The sequence below is a fragment of the Podarcis tiliguerta genome, assembly GCF_965153285.1.
Source record: "Podarcis tiliguerta genome assembly, chromosome: 2".
Lineage (NCBI taxonomy): Eukaryota > Metazoa > Chordata > Lepidosauria > Squamata > Lacertidae > Podarcis > Podarcis tiliguerta.
Genome location: NC_139535.1, coordinates 1,209,918 through 1,224,858, shown reverse-complemented (window position 1 = coordinate 1,224,858; position 14,941 = coordinate 1,209,918). Strand labels below are relative to the sequence as shown.

The following is a 14,941-nucleotide window of genomic DNA, read 5'->3' as shown; positions in this document are numbered from 1 at the left end:
TTCTGATCTTCAAGGCCTGCTGTGGGTTGTGTGATGCCCCAAAGCATTATCCCACAGGACCCGTGGATTCCACCTCTGAGTGAACAGATGAGAGGAACAGAACAGCCCAACCCCCTGTCCTAAAATGCCTCACCAGATCAAAGCACCTGCTCTTCCTGAGATTGGAGTGAGTGATGGGGGGAAGAAGGAGAAAATGTGCAGAGACCTCCTCCAAATGGATGAATGAAGGTCTTCTTTCAGGGGCAACAACACTCTAGAGAGGTGTGTGTTTCAGGACATGCAAGGTCAGGCCTGGCCAGACCTCCATCATGAGTTGACTGTGTTGCCTGAAACATGCCTTAAAACCCTCAGAGAAGGATTCACTCTTTTCTGGTAGTTCCCTGTTTTGCCCCTATTTTTGTGTGCCTCGTTAAGATAAATTAATGCAAGGAGTTGTTGAGCTCTTTCTCTCCCCCCCCCCCCTTGCAAGAGTCTGTGGAAGGTAAATGACACCACCGAGTGGGGTTTGGGAGAGGCGTCCTTCCTGGTGCCAGGCCTTGAGCAGGAACATCCCAGAGGCCAACAGACAAGGCCCAGCTTGTTGTGCAATCTCATACCTTCTTCTGGATCTCAGGTGGTGGGATCCAAATTGGGGGGGGGGGGAGTCAATTAATGCAGAGAGACAGAAGGCAGAGTTTGGCAGAGGGGCAGGGCAGGAGTGCCGCCAGGGCAAGATTTGGGGGCAGAAGGCCAGAGCCCCAGTCGGCAGAAGGAGAGGAGGCCCCTCCAGGCCGCAGGGCAGACTCTCCACATCTGGAAGCAGCTGAAGGAACACATGGTACCAGTAAGGGGGGGTAAGAGTCGGAGTTTAGCATTGCCAAGAGACCCCAAGTGGGCAAGAAGGGGCCCCTGAGCAGTGATCCTTCCGTATGGCAACATTCCTCAAATCTGGGATAAGTCTGGCCTGGTGCAAGTGAACAGGGGCCTCCACAGCAGGAGGGCTGATCCCCAAAAGTCAGGGCTGATCCAGAGGGAAAGAGCTAGGGAGAAAGTGGGGGGCGGGTGGCCTGATCTTTGCAGGCTGTCTTCCTCCTCCTTCCTCCCTCTTGCCTGTCAAAGGCTCCTTCTTCCCTTCAGCAGCCCAGGACACAGTCAGAGACCAGCAAGTGCTGCACTCCAAGGGGTTTGGCAAGAGCAACTTGTTTCCTGCCCAGCAACTGATGACCAGGCAGCGTTGGGACCTGTGATTGGCTCCCATCAAGCCTCCCCTTGAGGAAAGTCCCCAGCAGGACAACGCCAAAGCCACCCCCCCACCCCAGCAGCAGCAGCAGCAATAGCAACTGTGCTTTACCTCCCCCCCCCCTCTGTTTTTTTGCTTGAGCGCAGAAGTGAAGATTGTGACATTCAGGTTCCCTCAAAACAGGAACTTTTAAAACAAGTAATTAGTTTGTTGGAGCAGCTCTGGCTTTAAGATCTGCTTTAAAGAATTACGGGGGGGACGGGAGTAAGAGGCTGTCTTCTCCCCACTGTCAATAATCATCCCATGTATAATGTGAAATCCAACACTCTAATTTCTATTTTGGGGCTTAAAGGCAAAACTGCAAATGGCAGACTCCAACAACAACACCAATGTTTGCAAGCTGTGAGCTTGTGGCAGCCTCTGCATTTTGCTTCAAAGAGGAAGGAGGCAATTTCATCCCAGCACTCAGCCCCGCCCTTCATGGGAATTCTCTGCATCTCGTTTTTTCTGAAGGGAAAAAATGCTTCGAAAAAGGACCAATCAAATAGGGTGTAAGCATGGGCACAGCCGTGGGGGGTGGGCAGCAGCCCCCAATCAATAAAAATCAATTAAAATACAAAGCAAACTGAGGTTCTGCCACCTAACAAAAGGCCTGCCCCCCCAAAAAATAATCATGGCTACACCCACGGTTGCAGGTGATACGGAAGGGGGGGGCATGTCTTCTTCACCTCCTTTTTCGCTACAATATATCCATTTATTTCCAACTGTCAATGACAGAAGGGACTAAAATCTATAAATCATAGAAAATCAACGTGCCAATTTGCTCAATTTCTCTAGAACTCCATGACACCTTCCCTGTCCTCCATAATCCCTCAAGCAAAGTGTTAAGACCCTAATCCTGTCAAATCACTCTGCCAAGCCTTGCCTCTGGGCAATGCCAGGTGGCAGACTATGCATACATGGACCATTGTCTTCTCATCACCTGGACTCAGGATGTGCTTATCTATGCATATCTCCAGCTCTGCATATTCCCCCCTCCCTCCTCCATATGTTAATTCTGTGTAACCCAACCTCTTCTTAATATATTCATGATGTAATCTGTGTAACCCAACCTCTTCTTAATGTATTCATGATGTAACTGGGATGTATTTTGCACTGTATTCTGGGACATGGAGGGAAGTTTAAAAAGTTCATGTCACCCCTTTCTCGCGGTTCAATCTCTCCTTGAACCTTATTGCGCAATAAACATGGATCTTCTGCAGTTTGCTCCTGTCTCCGGCTGAGCTCATTTTCCTCCGCAGGGACCCGCGGACTTAATCCGACGAGCTGGGTGGCAGAGCAGCCTCGCACCCGATTTTGCCGTAACACAGGTTATCTGTACATGAGCTTCCAATCCCATAACTGGATTTGCACATTGGCCCAGTTCCTGGTGGTGGCACAAAAGAGCAGCAACACCTGAGGGCAAAGGCTCAGTTTAAGAGTGGAGGAGTCACTTCCACAGAGAAGGACCTTGGCTGGAGAGAGAGAGAGAGGGGGGGGGAGAGAGAGAGAGAGAGAGAGGAGGAAACTCTGGGTCAAGGTCCCTTCAGAATACAAGGTGCTCAGGGACGGGCTGCCAGGGGACAAACTGGGTGTGAGAAATGTGGGTTTTGTGGACCCCCAGAGGCACTGAGGCTGTAAACTTCAGATCTATATTCCACAACGGCTCCCATGGGAGAAAGGGAGACAGGACTGCTCCACTGTAGCTGCAGCTTCATGTTTTTGCTGCCGTCTCCCCAATGTGAAGGAGAAGCAGAATAACCTCCCTGCAAGCAGGAAACGGGGGCAAGGGCTTGGCCTGCAGCCTTCCTCCCTGATGTGCTAGATTTCTCCTTGCAGGCAGTGTAATGTGGGTGTGCATGCAGCTCCTGCTTGAGGCTGGGAAGGAGGCCTCTTGGAGGAAGAAACAGACCCAGAGGAGGGGGGCAAGGGGGTCTCTGGACAGGAGGGGCAGGATCCAGGCAGCCTGCTCCCTGGTGACAGAAGCAGGACTTCCGGGCCCATAGCACATGTCTCCCTCCCCCACCTCTCCCTCCTTCTGCCCCCTTGTTTCTGGCAGCAGAGGAGACGCTGCAGAAAGGCGCTGGGGGGAGTTTCGCTTCCCCCCACAGGGAGGCCTGGAGCACAGCTCAGCATTCAGGGAAATGAAAGAGGGAAGCTGGCCACGATCCAGGAGACGGAGGTCAACCGGGAGCGCAGCAAAACCTCCTCACAGAGAAGTAGCTTCCAGCCCCCCCTAAAGCACAGCGCCCCCCCCCCTTCAGCCCAGCAGCAATGGCTTAAGAGGAATTGCCATTTTAGGGACGGACCCCCTTGGGAATGGCTGAGCTGAATGGAGTGGGGCTGGGCAAGCCCCATAGCATCCTCTGCTAGAGGAATAGGGGCTCCTTGGCTCAAGGTGGGGGGAGATTTCCTTGGAGAGCAGCCCCCTCCCTCTTGCGTCAGGAGAGCAAAGTGGGTCATCTCTTCCTAAGGCAGGAGGGAGGAGGAAGAGGGGAGAATGGGCAGAGACCCCCCCAAGTCCTCAAGGCTATGGGGCACGACCCACAGGAGAGGGTGGGGGTGTTTCAGGTCAGCCAAGGCCAGGATGTGGCCCAGTCAGGCTGGCCAGGCCTCCTTCGTGAGTCTGCTGTGGGGCAGAGACAGGTCTCTTCAAGCTCTCCAGACCCCAGACCCCCTTTCAACCCAAACATGCATTTCTCCATCTTTACATCTGTGAGGTGCCAGGGCTCCTGTTTCAGCCCACATGGGATCAGGCTGCGACCCACCAGTGGAAGACCAGGGGCACAGAACATGTCCTAACATCCCCAGGGAAGGAGTCACTGCTTTCGGGGGTCTTGATCTGCTGTTTTCCCTCCCCTCCCTACTATTCTGCCCCTGTTCTGAGTGTGCCTTGCAGAAATGCCTCCTTCCAGAAATGAATGCAAGTCGAAAGAGTCGTCCAGCTCTTCCTCCCCCTGGCAAGAGGCTCCAGGAGGGACATGACCCCCCAGAGAGGGGTTTGGGAGAGGCGTCCCTTCTGGGGCCAAGGCTTGTGCAGGGACATCACAGGGACGGACTGAGACAAGGCCCAGCCTGCTGTGCAATATTATACCTTGCAGTTGTCACGTTTTCTTTAGAAGGGGAAATGGGATCCTTTTTGCAGATCCTCTTTCAGCAAAAGAGCAAACATTCTCCTGGATCTCAAGGCAGAAGCAAAGGAGAACCTTCAGCAAAGTATCGTGTGGGGAGGGGGGCCAGGGGAGCTGCCAGGGCAAGGCTGTGGGGCAGAAGGCCAGGGCCCCACTCAGCAGAAAGAGCCGCAGGTCCTGTGAATGTGAAAGGGCCCATTTGCCTTGAAATGCGGCCGTTTGAAGAAGGGGAGTCTGCCAAGGGCACGTGGTCCCAAGAGCCTAAGATCATCAAAGGGCCTCTCCCCAATTTCATCCCTGGTATCTGGGATGAGGCCTTTTTCTGGAAGGATCAAGCAGGGGGCTCTGAAGCCTTTTCCTCCTCAGAGACTCATGGAGTTGTAGAGCAGGAGGGACCTCAGGGGTCATCTAGTCCAACCCCCTACATTCCCTCTCTTCCCCAGACCAACCCTGCCTGCTGTTGGTGATGCCTGGGTCTTTTTCCCTCTGAGGAAATCCCTTCTCGTCTGCAGATTTTGTAGCATTTGCTCCCTGTCTTAGTGTGAGTTTAGTAGTCTTGGTTCCTCCTCTGCCATCTTGGCCTCCGCCATTACATTGTGAACCTCCATGAAATCTACAGTTGAAGTATAGAAATTTAAAAAATAAATGAATGCATGTAAATATGGGCCCCTGGGAGTGTTTTCCTCTCCTTTCTCTCCTTCAGCAGACTTTGGAACTTCCTGCCTAAGGAAACCAAGAGGCGCCTTCTTCATTCTTCTCTTTTTGGCACCTGAGGAAAACATTCTTGCTCCGACAAGCCGACCCAGATGTCGGAAAAGCTGAGGTGGTTTTAATGTTTTTGCGTTTGTGTGTTTGTGCTTTAAAGCACTGTGGCAATTTTTCTCTTGGTTTATCTTTTTGCATAGCACTTTGAGGTGTTGCTTTTCCCCCCACAATGAACTGATGTATAAGTTTTATGAAGTGAAATAACAAACTACCCAGAGTGTTTTCCCCTCACCAGCCTCCTGGGATTCTTGGCAGGCTGAGGGGGTTTATTACCCCCCCACACTAGCAAAAAGTGGTTTGAAAATGGTGTCTGCTCTGCTGGCTGACGCTGCCTCCCAGTCTCATCAAGGGGGGCAAAGGGGGCTAATGGAGGTTGTGTCATTCCCTCAGGAGGACTGTGGTGGATAAAGTCAGGACCCACCATGGGGGGCACAGGGTCTCCTTCCTCCTTGCTTCCCAGCCCCCAAGTGCTGGGTTTGGGGCCAAGGAGTGGGGCAGGGGGGTTTGTGGAGGTGCCATCACTTCCGGGGGTCGTGAGGTGTGGCAGGTGGGGGTTTCATCTGGACGTCCATCGTGTTTCCCTCCGAGTCCTGAGGGGATACTAGAAATTCCCTCAGACCTTGGTCAACCTTGAGGTTTCCTGTCAGTTTCCCCCAGAAACAACAAACGGGGCAGAGGAGTCGGGGGGGGGGGGATCCTGGAGAGTTTCTGTGGAGAAAAGGGCGGACATTTTTCCCAATCAGAACAGGCAGGGAAATTTGTGAGGAACCTGGTCAGAAACAAGGGAGCCTCCCTCCGCCTGAGGTGTTTCCCGCTCTTTTCTCCTGAGGGAGCCCAAACATGAGGAGAAAATGGATTCCCAGTGGAGACTGGCATCTTTCCATCCTCAGGGCCTGAAGGGTCAAGGGATTCCCAGGGGGGCAACGGACTCCATGTTCCCTCCTCCAAGGGGCTCATAGTCTGATAAATGGAGGAACAGAAAATTCCCTCAGGAATTTTAGTCACAGGAGGATTAAAAAGATGTGTTTTTCCTCCCCCTGAAAAGTTCACATTTGTGGAAACACTGAAAAAGGCATTTGGCTCTCCTGAATAGCTAGTTTGAAATCAAATTCATAATGGAATCACCTCAGTAGACCATGCGGTGTGTGGAGGGTTTTCCCAGGGAAAAATGGCTCCCAAATTAGTCCCCTTTGATGACTGACACACAGACTGGATTGAAACAGACCTTTCTTGCTTTTATTGGGATGTTTGTGTGGTAAACCACCTTGGGGTGTTGAATGGTTACATTAAAAGGCTTTAAGCAAGTCAATGACCCAAAGGTGGGGAAGTGCTAGAGGTATGACTGAAGGTCACCTTCTTTCAGGTGAAGTTGTGTGGAAATGGGGGCAGATCAACCCTTTTTCTTACACCCAGGATTGTCAAGTGTGGCGCTACTTGAATATTGAAATTTAAAGGAAATAAAATAGTTGAAGGACCACAGAGGGAAGCTGAAGAAACTCTTCACTGGTGCGAATCAGAGGAGATACTCTCAAGGCTGTGAAATCTGCTTCTGCCTTGAAGTGGGTCAGGTGAGGATCCCAGTCAGAGGGCTGATCCTTAAGATCACAAAAGAGCAGGATATTTACAGAGAAATTGACAAAATACTCTCCCTAAGGAGATAAAGCCAGCAGGGTGAGGGTGGGGGGGAGCAGGGACTGTCTCCGAAAATGGGGCTCATCCTCCGTGTCACAGGGCTGTGGGGAGAAGCTTTCAATAAATATAATTGGCCATTTAGCATTTCATGGAATCGTAGAGAAGGGACCCCAAGGGTCATCTAGCCCAACCTCCTGCAATGAGGAATCTCAAGTATCAGGCTTCCCATCAGGGCTTGAAGGACCAGTCCTGGCAGTCTGACCAGATTCATGGCTGTTTTCAGGGACAGCTCAGGCTCCTCCAGGGAGATTCAAGGCACAAATTCTCTAGCAGAGAGGTGCAAAGAAGGAATCAGGTTGCCATAACTTGCAATCCACAAGCAAAAAGGGAAACACAAAAAGAAACTTCCCCCAAATGACAAGCAAGCAACAGAGGTGGGGGAGGGGCGGACACTGTCGTTCTTGATCTGTGACTCCTTCCATCCTCCTTCCAAGGAGGTTTCCACCTCTGAGCATGGACAGAGGCCAACTGGCAGGAAGAACAGAGCTTCTCCACATCCCAGGATCCTGATGGAGCAGCGAAGTCTAACTGATGAGTCCTGCAGGCAGAGAAGAGAGAGACAAGCCCATCACTGTGGGGTGAGGAATGGGGAGAAAGGGGTAGAAGAATCCCTGGCAAGATTGGGGGGACACTCCATAGAGCAGCCACCAGATATTGTGAACTACAATTCCCATCGTCACCAGTTATGGGCCTGGCGGGGGGGGGGGGGCTCTGAGGAGGGAAGGAGGCAGAGGGAGGGAGACTTGGCTGGCTTTGGCAGTGGAGAAGAGGAGGCTCAGAAGAGACCAAGGAGATCTGTCTAGATCAGAAATGGGGAACCATGGACCCTGGACCAAATGTGGCCAAACGCCAGCCTGGTCTCCTCACTCGGCCTCTGCTAAGGAACTTTGCTTGACTGTCTCCCAGGTGGGACATTCCCCTGGAGACCCCAGGACATGATGTTGGACTGTGTGCATCGGGGGATGGATTTGTCCATGGAAAGCCCCTCCCCTCTGTTCTAAGAGCAAGCCATGGCGGGGGCACAGCAAGCAGCCAGGAGAAGGGGGTTGGGGAGGAGGAGGAAGAAGATGGAAAAACAGAGAGGAAAGTTACCTGCAGGCTGAGGAACAGCTTGCCCTGGGAGAGAAAATAAAGAATAGAAAGATTCAGTCAGCACCAGGGAATACGGCAACCCCCCCCAAGACCAAGATGACACACTGAAGGCACAGCTAGGAACTCCCCCCCCCTTCTGTCTTATCGAGTATGAGGGGGTGAAAGATGAGTCTTTGTAGAAATAAATATTTCCTTCCTGATACAGAAAGGACCCTGGGGAACATCTTGCCAACTAACCTCTTCCCCATTACCCAATGCCCCCCCACCCCACAAACCCTCCCATATTCCTTCAGCTGCCTCCTTTGGGGCTCTGCATTGCCCAGTTGATTTATTTCAGAGACACAAACAGCAAAAAGACCCAAGGAAGATGAATTCCGCCTCCTGACTGTAAGTGTCTCAAAGGCCCTTCGCTCATCAGGGAGAGAGAGCCTTTGACTTACTGCTGGGACCAGGAAGCTGCAAAACATCTGTGTCCTTACTCTGCTCAAAGGCTTCAGAGCCAGAGATGCTTTTGAATTTCTCCCTCATATGTTACGATAGGAGGTTTAGGTCTTCATCTACAGATTTAAACCTCAGACCATCTCCATAAGAGCTGAGGCTCCATTTGAGGCACCAAGAGGGACCTCCTAGGAGTGGAGAAGGAACAGAACCCTCTCCAGAGCCTCTGCCTAAGAAGAGGAGGGGGCCCCAGAGCCCAATCCAGCCCCACACCCCACCCTCCCTCTCCCCTGGCACCCCACCCTCACCTTTCTTGTTCTTCAGGTAAAGGGCGAGTCCAGTGGCCCCAAAGACCAGCCCCAGCACAATCCCCACAATCCCCGTCCACATCTTGCTCCTGGCAGAGTCCGACTGTGGCTCTGAAGAAAGAAAAAGTCATGAGTGGGGGAGCAACCCATCCAGCCCCCCAGGAATGCCCCCCAATTCATTGGGCAGGAGATGGGTCAGGGCTGGGAAGGCGTCCTACCCCATTTCACCGTGACGGGGCCTTCGAAGCTGGCGTGCTCCACCTGGCAGGTGTAGACGTCTCCACGTTCTGGCTTTGTCTCCAGCATCACCTCAGTATGGAAGGTCCAGTCCCCGTTCCGGATGAGATCCGTGGTCCACACTTTGGGCTCCTCCTTCCCGTTCCTGAACCACTTGATCTGGATCCCCGCAGGGAAGAAGCGGTTCACGGTGCAAATCAGCAGAGTGTTGTGTGGTGAAGATTCAAGGTTGTCTGTGGGGGTGATCTTCACCTTGGGCTGGACTGTGGGAGGGAGGCAAGGGAGATGTGGGAGGGAGGTCAGAGATTTAGGCAGGGAGGTGGGCAGTCCAGGGCTGTAGCTAAGGGGGGGGCTAGTCAGGGTCTCAGCCCCGGGGGAAGCCTCTAGAGGGGCGCCACTGAGGCTCCTAGCTTGCATGGGCTCCCCCCTCCACCGCAGACCCTCTTGGTGGCGCCACAGTCTAAAAGCATCTGCTGAGTGATGCTGATCTGCAAGGGGAAACGGGGAAACCTAGAAAAGGATCTCCCATTCCCTTCTGCCTGTCTGTTTTTGGAACTGTGTGCAAAAGAGAAATCCTGGAGAAGGTTGCTCTCCACGCAAAGTTGAAAAGGGAAAGTTTTCTTTTTCTTTCTTCTTCTTTTGCTTCCCTTAAAGTCTCAGAGATGAATTACAACTGGTGAAGAGATCAGAAAATCCCCTCCTGCCCTTTTGGGAACAGAAGCACTTTGGACGGCTGCTTGCTTGTGTGTTCATTGTGTGTGTGTGTGTGTGTGTGTGTGTGTGTGTATTTGGATCTCTAGAAGACAACATACGTGTTTACACCACGTGAACACATAGAGAGGGCACTGCTGCCTACAATCAGCTACAGAAACTGAGTCCTCTTTATGCTGACAATAAAATACCTGCAATGGGAAAAAATGTTATGCTGACATACGAAGCTCTTTGTATTTATCCCTTCCTGTAATTTGGGAGGAAAATGTAGCCAAACCACTTTAAATTCTTTAATTGCAATGGTTTAGCAGCCAGCAATTTTTGAAGGAATCTTGTGGAGTATTTATTCTTTTATTTTAGAGCCTTAAACTGCAAGCCTTTACTACTCAGAAGTCCCACTGAATTCAATGGAGCTTACTCCCAGGTAACTGTGTAAAGATTCTGCAGTCTTATACTGCAGTTGTACGCATTTTTACTCAGAGGTTCAATAGGACTTACTCTCTGGTATGTGCCTGATCGTTATCAGTTTCCATTACTTTATTTTAATTACAAACAGTCGTGATATTTCTTAGAATTCCTCAAATGATCTACTGCTCTCTGAGGAGATCTGCTTAAAGTTGAATGAAAGCCAGATACGCACACAGACAGTGTTACTAATTGGAGAGACTATTTCTCTTTTCCAGCCTTTTCCAAACCTCTTTTTATGCCCTTTATGAACAAATGTGTCAAGGGTTGTGTGTGTGTGTGTGTGTGTGTGTGTTTTACAAAACTGGGTCTTTGTCCCAGGTGACAGAAAGCCTAGTTTTGACCCTGGGACAGTCAGTCGATCCTACGCTTCCAGCCCCCAACTTCCCACTCCCACCAGTGGGATCTCTGACCCCCCCCCCATCTCCCCAAAGTCAGTGCAGTTTCCCCAGTGGCCAGGCTGGGCATTCCACAAACAGGGAACTCCTACTCCCTGGGGGTCCTGGGATGCCCCTCCCCTTCCTAGGACACTTTCCATCCTTCTGTCTCATTTCCTAGTTCTGGGAATCTCAGGAGTTTGCCCTTCCTATTTTCCTGGCAAACAGGATGCTCTTCAGAATTCACTGCACAGTATTCTTCACTTACAGTACAATCGTCTACTCAGTGTTTCCCAAACTTGGGTTGCCAACTCTTTCTGGACTACAATTCCCATCTTCCCTGACCACTGGTCCTGCTCGCTGGGGATGATGGGAATTTCACGAAGACAGCTGAGGCTCTTGTGCCTTTTAGAGCTGAGTGGAAGGCAGAAATTCAACAGGTTAAGCCCTTTTTCTCCTACGGAAATGCAATTATTGGGAAAACTTCACCTGTTCACTTTGGGAAAGCTTCACATGTCAGACATCTTTCTGTGTGTGTGTGTGTGTGTGTGAGAGAGAGAGAGAGAGAGAGAGAGAGCCACTACCAATTTATTTTGGGGCCCTTCACTCCAACTGAAAAACAGCACATCAATCTGTATGTGATATGGAGCAGGCATGTCCAGCTTTCAAGAGACTGAGATCAACTCCGACTATAAAAAACCTGGCAGTGATCTACCAAAGCGGTTGAACTTTTTTTAGGAAGCCAACGTTGTTGAGCTTTGGGGGGGGGGGTGCAGACCACAGGATCCCACCCCCCGCGATCTACCTGTTGGGCATCCCTGATATAGAGCATATGTTATGCAAATCCACAAACACCCCCCCCCAAGTGATTATAGTAACTTTCCTTTCAATATACTTTTGATTTAGGGATGACTCCTGGAGAACCGGGGGGGGGGGGGGGGCGGAGCTGGAGGGGAGCCTTGTAGCTTCAAATAGTAATGAGTGGGTGGGAAGGAAATGGACCATGTTTATAATAATTATTATTTAATCCTGAGCGTATGTGATTTGAGATACTGTGGTTAATTTCTAAACCCCCCCCCCCAATTTAAACACCCCGATTCCCTGGGAAACCTGGACGTATGGCAGCCCTATGTGAATCCATGTCAGGTGTGCAGGAAATGACATGCTAAGGTGTCACAGTTAATAATTGAGTAATGTCCAAATAACATCATTTTGCACTTTAATAATGTTCAGGGTTTCTGCTTGAAATGTGCTCTCTCTGCTTCCCTGAAAGGCTGCCTATTCCCCCTTGCAGCCCCCCACTCTAATGTAGTCCAGTGTTGGACTGTGTCCTGGGTTCAAATCTCCCCTGGGCCTTGAGTCTCCTGGGTGTCCCTGGCCAGCCCCCCCCCCTCAGCCTGGCCTCCCTCACAGGGTCGTTGTGGGGGTGGAATGAGGAGGGGGAGGACCATGGACATCGCATGCAGTAAATGAAGTTTAGCGAAGTTTTTGATGTTCTATTGTGCTTTTAATTCTGTTGGGAGCTGCCCAGAGTGGCTGGGGAAACCAAGCTAGATGGGTGGGGTATAGATGATAATAATAATAATAATAATAATAATAATATCGTTACTTCTATTATTGTTGTTGTTATTGTTGTTATTTTTATTACTATTACTACTACTACTACTATTATTATTATTGTAAATACTGCAATTTTGTGTTGCAAGCTGCCTGGAGACCTACAAGGTTCCTGCTTGGCAGGGGGTTGGACTCGATGGCCTTTGTGGTCTATTCCAACTCTGTGATTCTATGATTCTATAAGTATAGGGTGGGATGCGAATTTAATTAATAATAAAGAAATAAACTAAGAGAGACACCCTCCACATTGCAATACACGAAACAGTTTGTGATGCTTCCAGGGACACAGAAACTCTGCCAGGAGTGGGGCATCAGGAAAGGCCCCTTTATCTCTCTGAAAAGCGGGAGGGCGGCGGGGGGGGGGGTTGGGAGGGGAGAAAGTCCTGGGTCCACCCCACGCCCCCCCCCCATTTTGGGTCCTTCCGGGGTCCCGTTTCCCATGACGCCCCCCCCCCCCCCATTCTGGACTCACCGCGCCGGGACTGGGCGAAGGGATCGATGCCCTCGTAGTCGCGCCGGCAGAAGACATCCACGTTGGCCATCTGGCGCCGCAGGATGTCCTTGTCCTGGTTCCATCTCTTGACTTGGAACTCCCCCAGTTCAGCCACAGCCACGAACTTCCCTCGGTCGCTGTCGAAGTAGAGGAGCTCCTGCCGGTCGAAGAAGTACCTGTGTAGGAAGCGGATCCGCTGCGTCCCGTTGGAGAAGTTGCACTCGCCCCTCTCATGGTACAGGAAATGCTCTGGGGGGAGGGGGAGATTGAAATTGGGGGGGGGGAGACTTCCGGTTCCCAGTTGCCTTAAGGGCGCATCTCTCACCATAGCGGATAGTTGCCCCCGCCGGGCAGGAGAGAGATGGTCCGTCGCTCTCGGATTGTCTCTCACTCGTGTCACGTGATCCCATGGCGGGGGGGGGGCGGAGGCTGAGCAGGGAGACCCGCCCCCTTTCACCCCCCCCAAAGGAAAGGGAGAGAGCGGCAGCGAAAGGCCGTTGTGGAGAGGGAAGCACAAGCTACGAGAGGAAATGTTGGGGGTGGGAGAGAGACCAGGAAAAGGGCGAGATGCCGAGGGGGGGGGGGGGAGACGCTTCACTGCAAACCCCCCCCAGACTCTCCCGCCGCGGGAGACCCAGTTTCACTTTCGCTTTCCCTGCCAGAGCGCCGGAAGCGACTCCTCTCTACGCAGGAGCCCATTTCAGCACCCAGGGGACCCCAAGGCAGGGGAGGGGGGACTGGGAGAGGGAATCTGCCGCGAGGGGGGGGGGGATTCAGGGTCCCCTTTACCTCTGTTCTGCTGCCGGTGTCATGGGCGTAGGCAGGGAGGGGCAGCTACCCCCCCCCGTACGATATCAATAAACATCAATAAAAATACATAGCAAACTGAGGTTCTCCTCCTAACAAAATTCCTCTCTCCCCCCCGAAAAAATCCTGGCTACGCCCATGCCTGTGTTAGGAGCAGAAGAAAGGTATATTTATGCGTTATGTCGAGTCATCTCTAGAGTTAACAATTGGTTATGAGATCTCCTGGAAATGATGGGAGATAAATGATGAGGATGATTTTGAGAGGCAGGTGAAGAAGCGCTGAGGGCCAGATTCTGCTGCGCTCTCCGCCCCCCAAAAGTCCCCTAGGGCTGCCTGCCCTCTGCTGTCCTGCAGGAAGACTATTTAATGTGTGAATATTGTGGTTTTATTAAAATTCAATAGAATGTTATTTGTAAACTCCTGGGGTAGGATTTTAATCCTGAAAGGTGGGATATAATTAATTGCAATAAATAAATGCTCTCTCCTTCCCAGCCCAAGAAGCCTGAGCAGCTGTTTTTCGGGGGGGGGGTGTTTCCCCTTCCCTCCTGCCCCTTTGCCCCCCCCCCGTGTCCTGGAAGGAGCAAAGATCCCCCGTGGGGAAGCAAGGATTCTGCAACATCAACTTCCCTGAACTAAACCATGTTTTTCGGACGCCTTATTAACTACTCTAGTCCTAACTTAAAAACGGAAAGTGTAATGCTGGTGGTCAACAAAAGAGGTTAAAAGACTCTCTCAAAGCAAATCTAACAAAATGTAGTATAAACACTGACAACTGGGAAACACTGGCCTGCGAGCGCTCCAGTTGGAAAACAGCCTTGACCAAAGGTGTCATGGGCTTTGAAAACACTCGAACTGAGGACGCAAGGGAGAAACGTGCTAAGAGGAAGGCACGTTTGGCAAACCCTCAGGGGATCAACTCCCCCCGGAAATCAATGTCCCCACTGTGGAAGGACGTGGGGATCCAGAATTGGCCTCACAGTCACTTACGGACTCACTGCTAAGATCATGGAAGACCATCTAGGAGGGATCTTCAAAGGAGCCCCAGCGATGGGGATCCCGCTAAGCGGAGTTTCCTCTTCCTTCTCCCCCCATGGCAGACTCTTTGCTCACCTGGAGGCGCCTCCACGCCCAGCCCCTCCGAAGCGGAGACCACCAGCATCCCCAGCAGGAGCCCCCCAAAGGCCAAAGGCGCAGCGCCGGAGCCCCCCATCCTTCTCTCTTCTTCGCCCCCAAATGGCACTTTCTCCGCTCAGCCCCGGGGGAAACTCCTGCAGGCCCCGCCCACTCCGCCTCCCCGCCCCGCGAGCGCCCAATCCGCCTCCGAGCCGGGGCAGCGTCATCGGTCGCTAGGCAGGGAACTCCTGGAAAGAGCATTCTCAAGGGCTCTCTCTGCTCTCGCTCGACCTGCAAGTTCCTCTTTGCCTTCGCAGCTGCTTCTGATCTCTCCATTGTTGCTGCGTCGCGTGTGAATCAAGATCTTCCCCAGAAAACCTTTGGGGGGGGGGAATATAAAGCTTAACAGGAATCTGTCAGTTCCACCCAAAAGTTTA

At 51.8% G+C, this 14,941-nt stretch overlaps 1 protein-coding gene across 1 annotated transcript; it reads right to left on the bottom strand.

The window, feature by feature from the left end:
- Window positions 1–6,368: 6,368 nt before the first annotated feature.
- Window positions 6,369–14,746, bottom strand: LOC310670794 (H-2 class II histocompatibility antigen, E-S beta chain-like). Its single transcript, XM_083426556.1, is given in 7 exon segments — window positions 6,369–7,384; window positions 7,939–7,962; window positions 8,685–8,795; window positions 8,903–9,184; window positions 12,564–12,833; window positions 14,502–14,619; window positions 14,621–14,746. Coding segments are annotated over 7 exon segments (930 nt in total). The 5' UTR covers window positions 14,732–14,746; the 3' UTR covers window positions 6,369–7,370.
- Window positions 14,747–14,941: the final 195 nt, after the last annotated feature.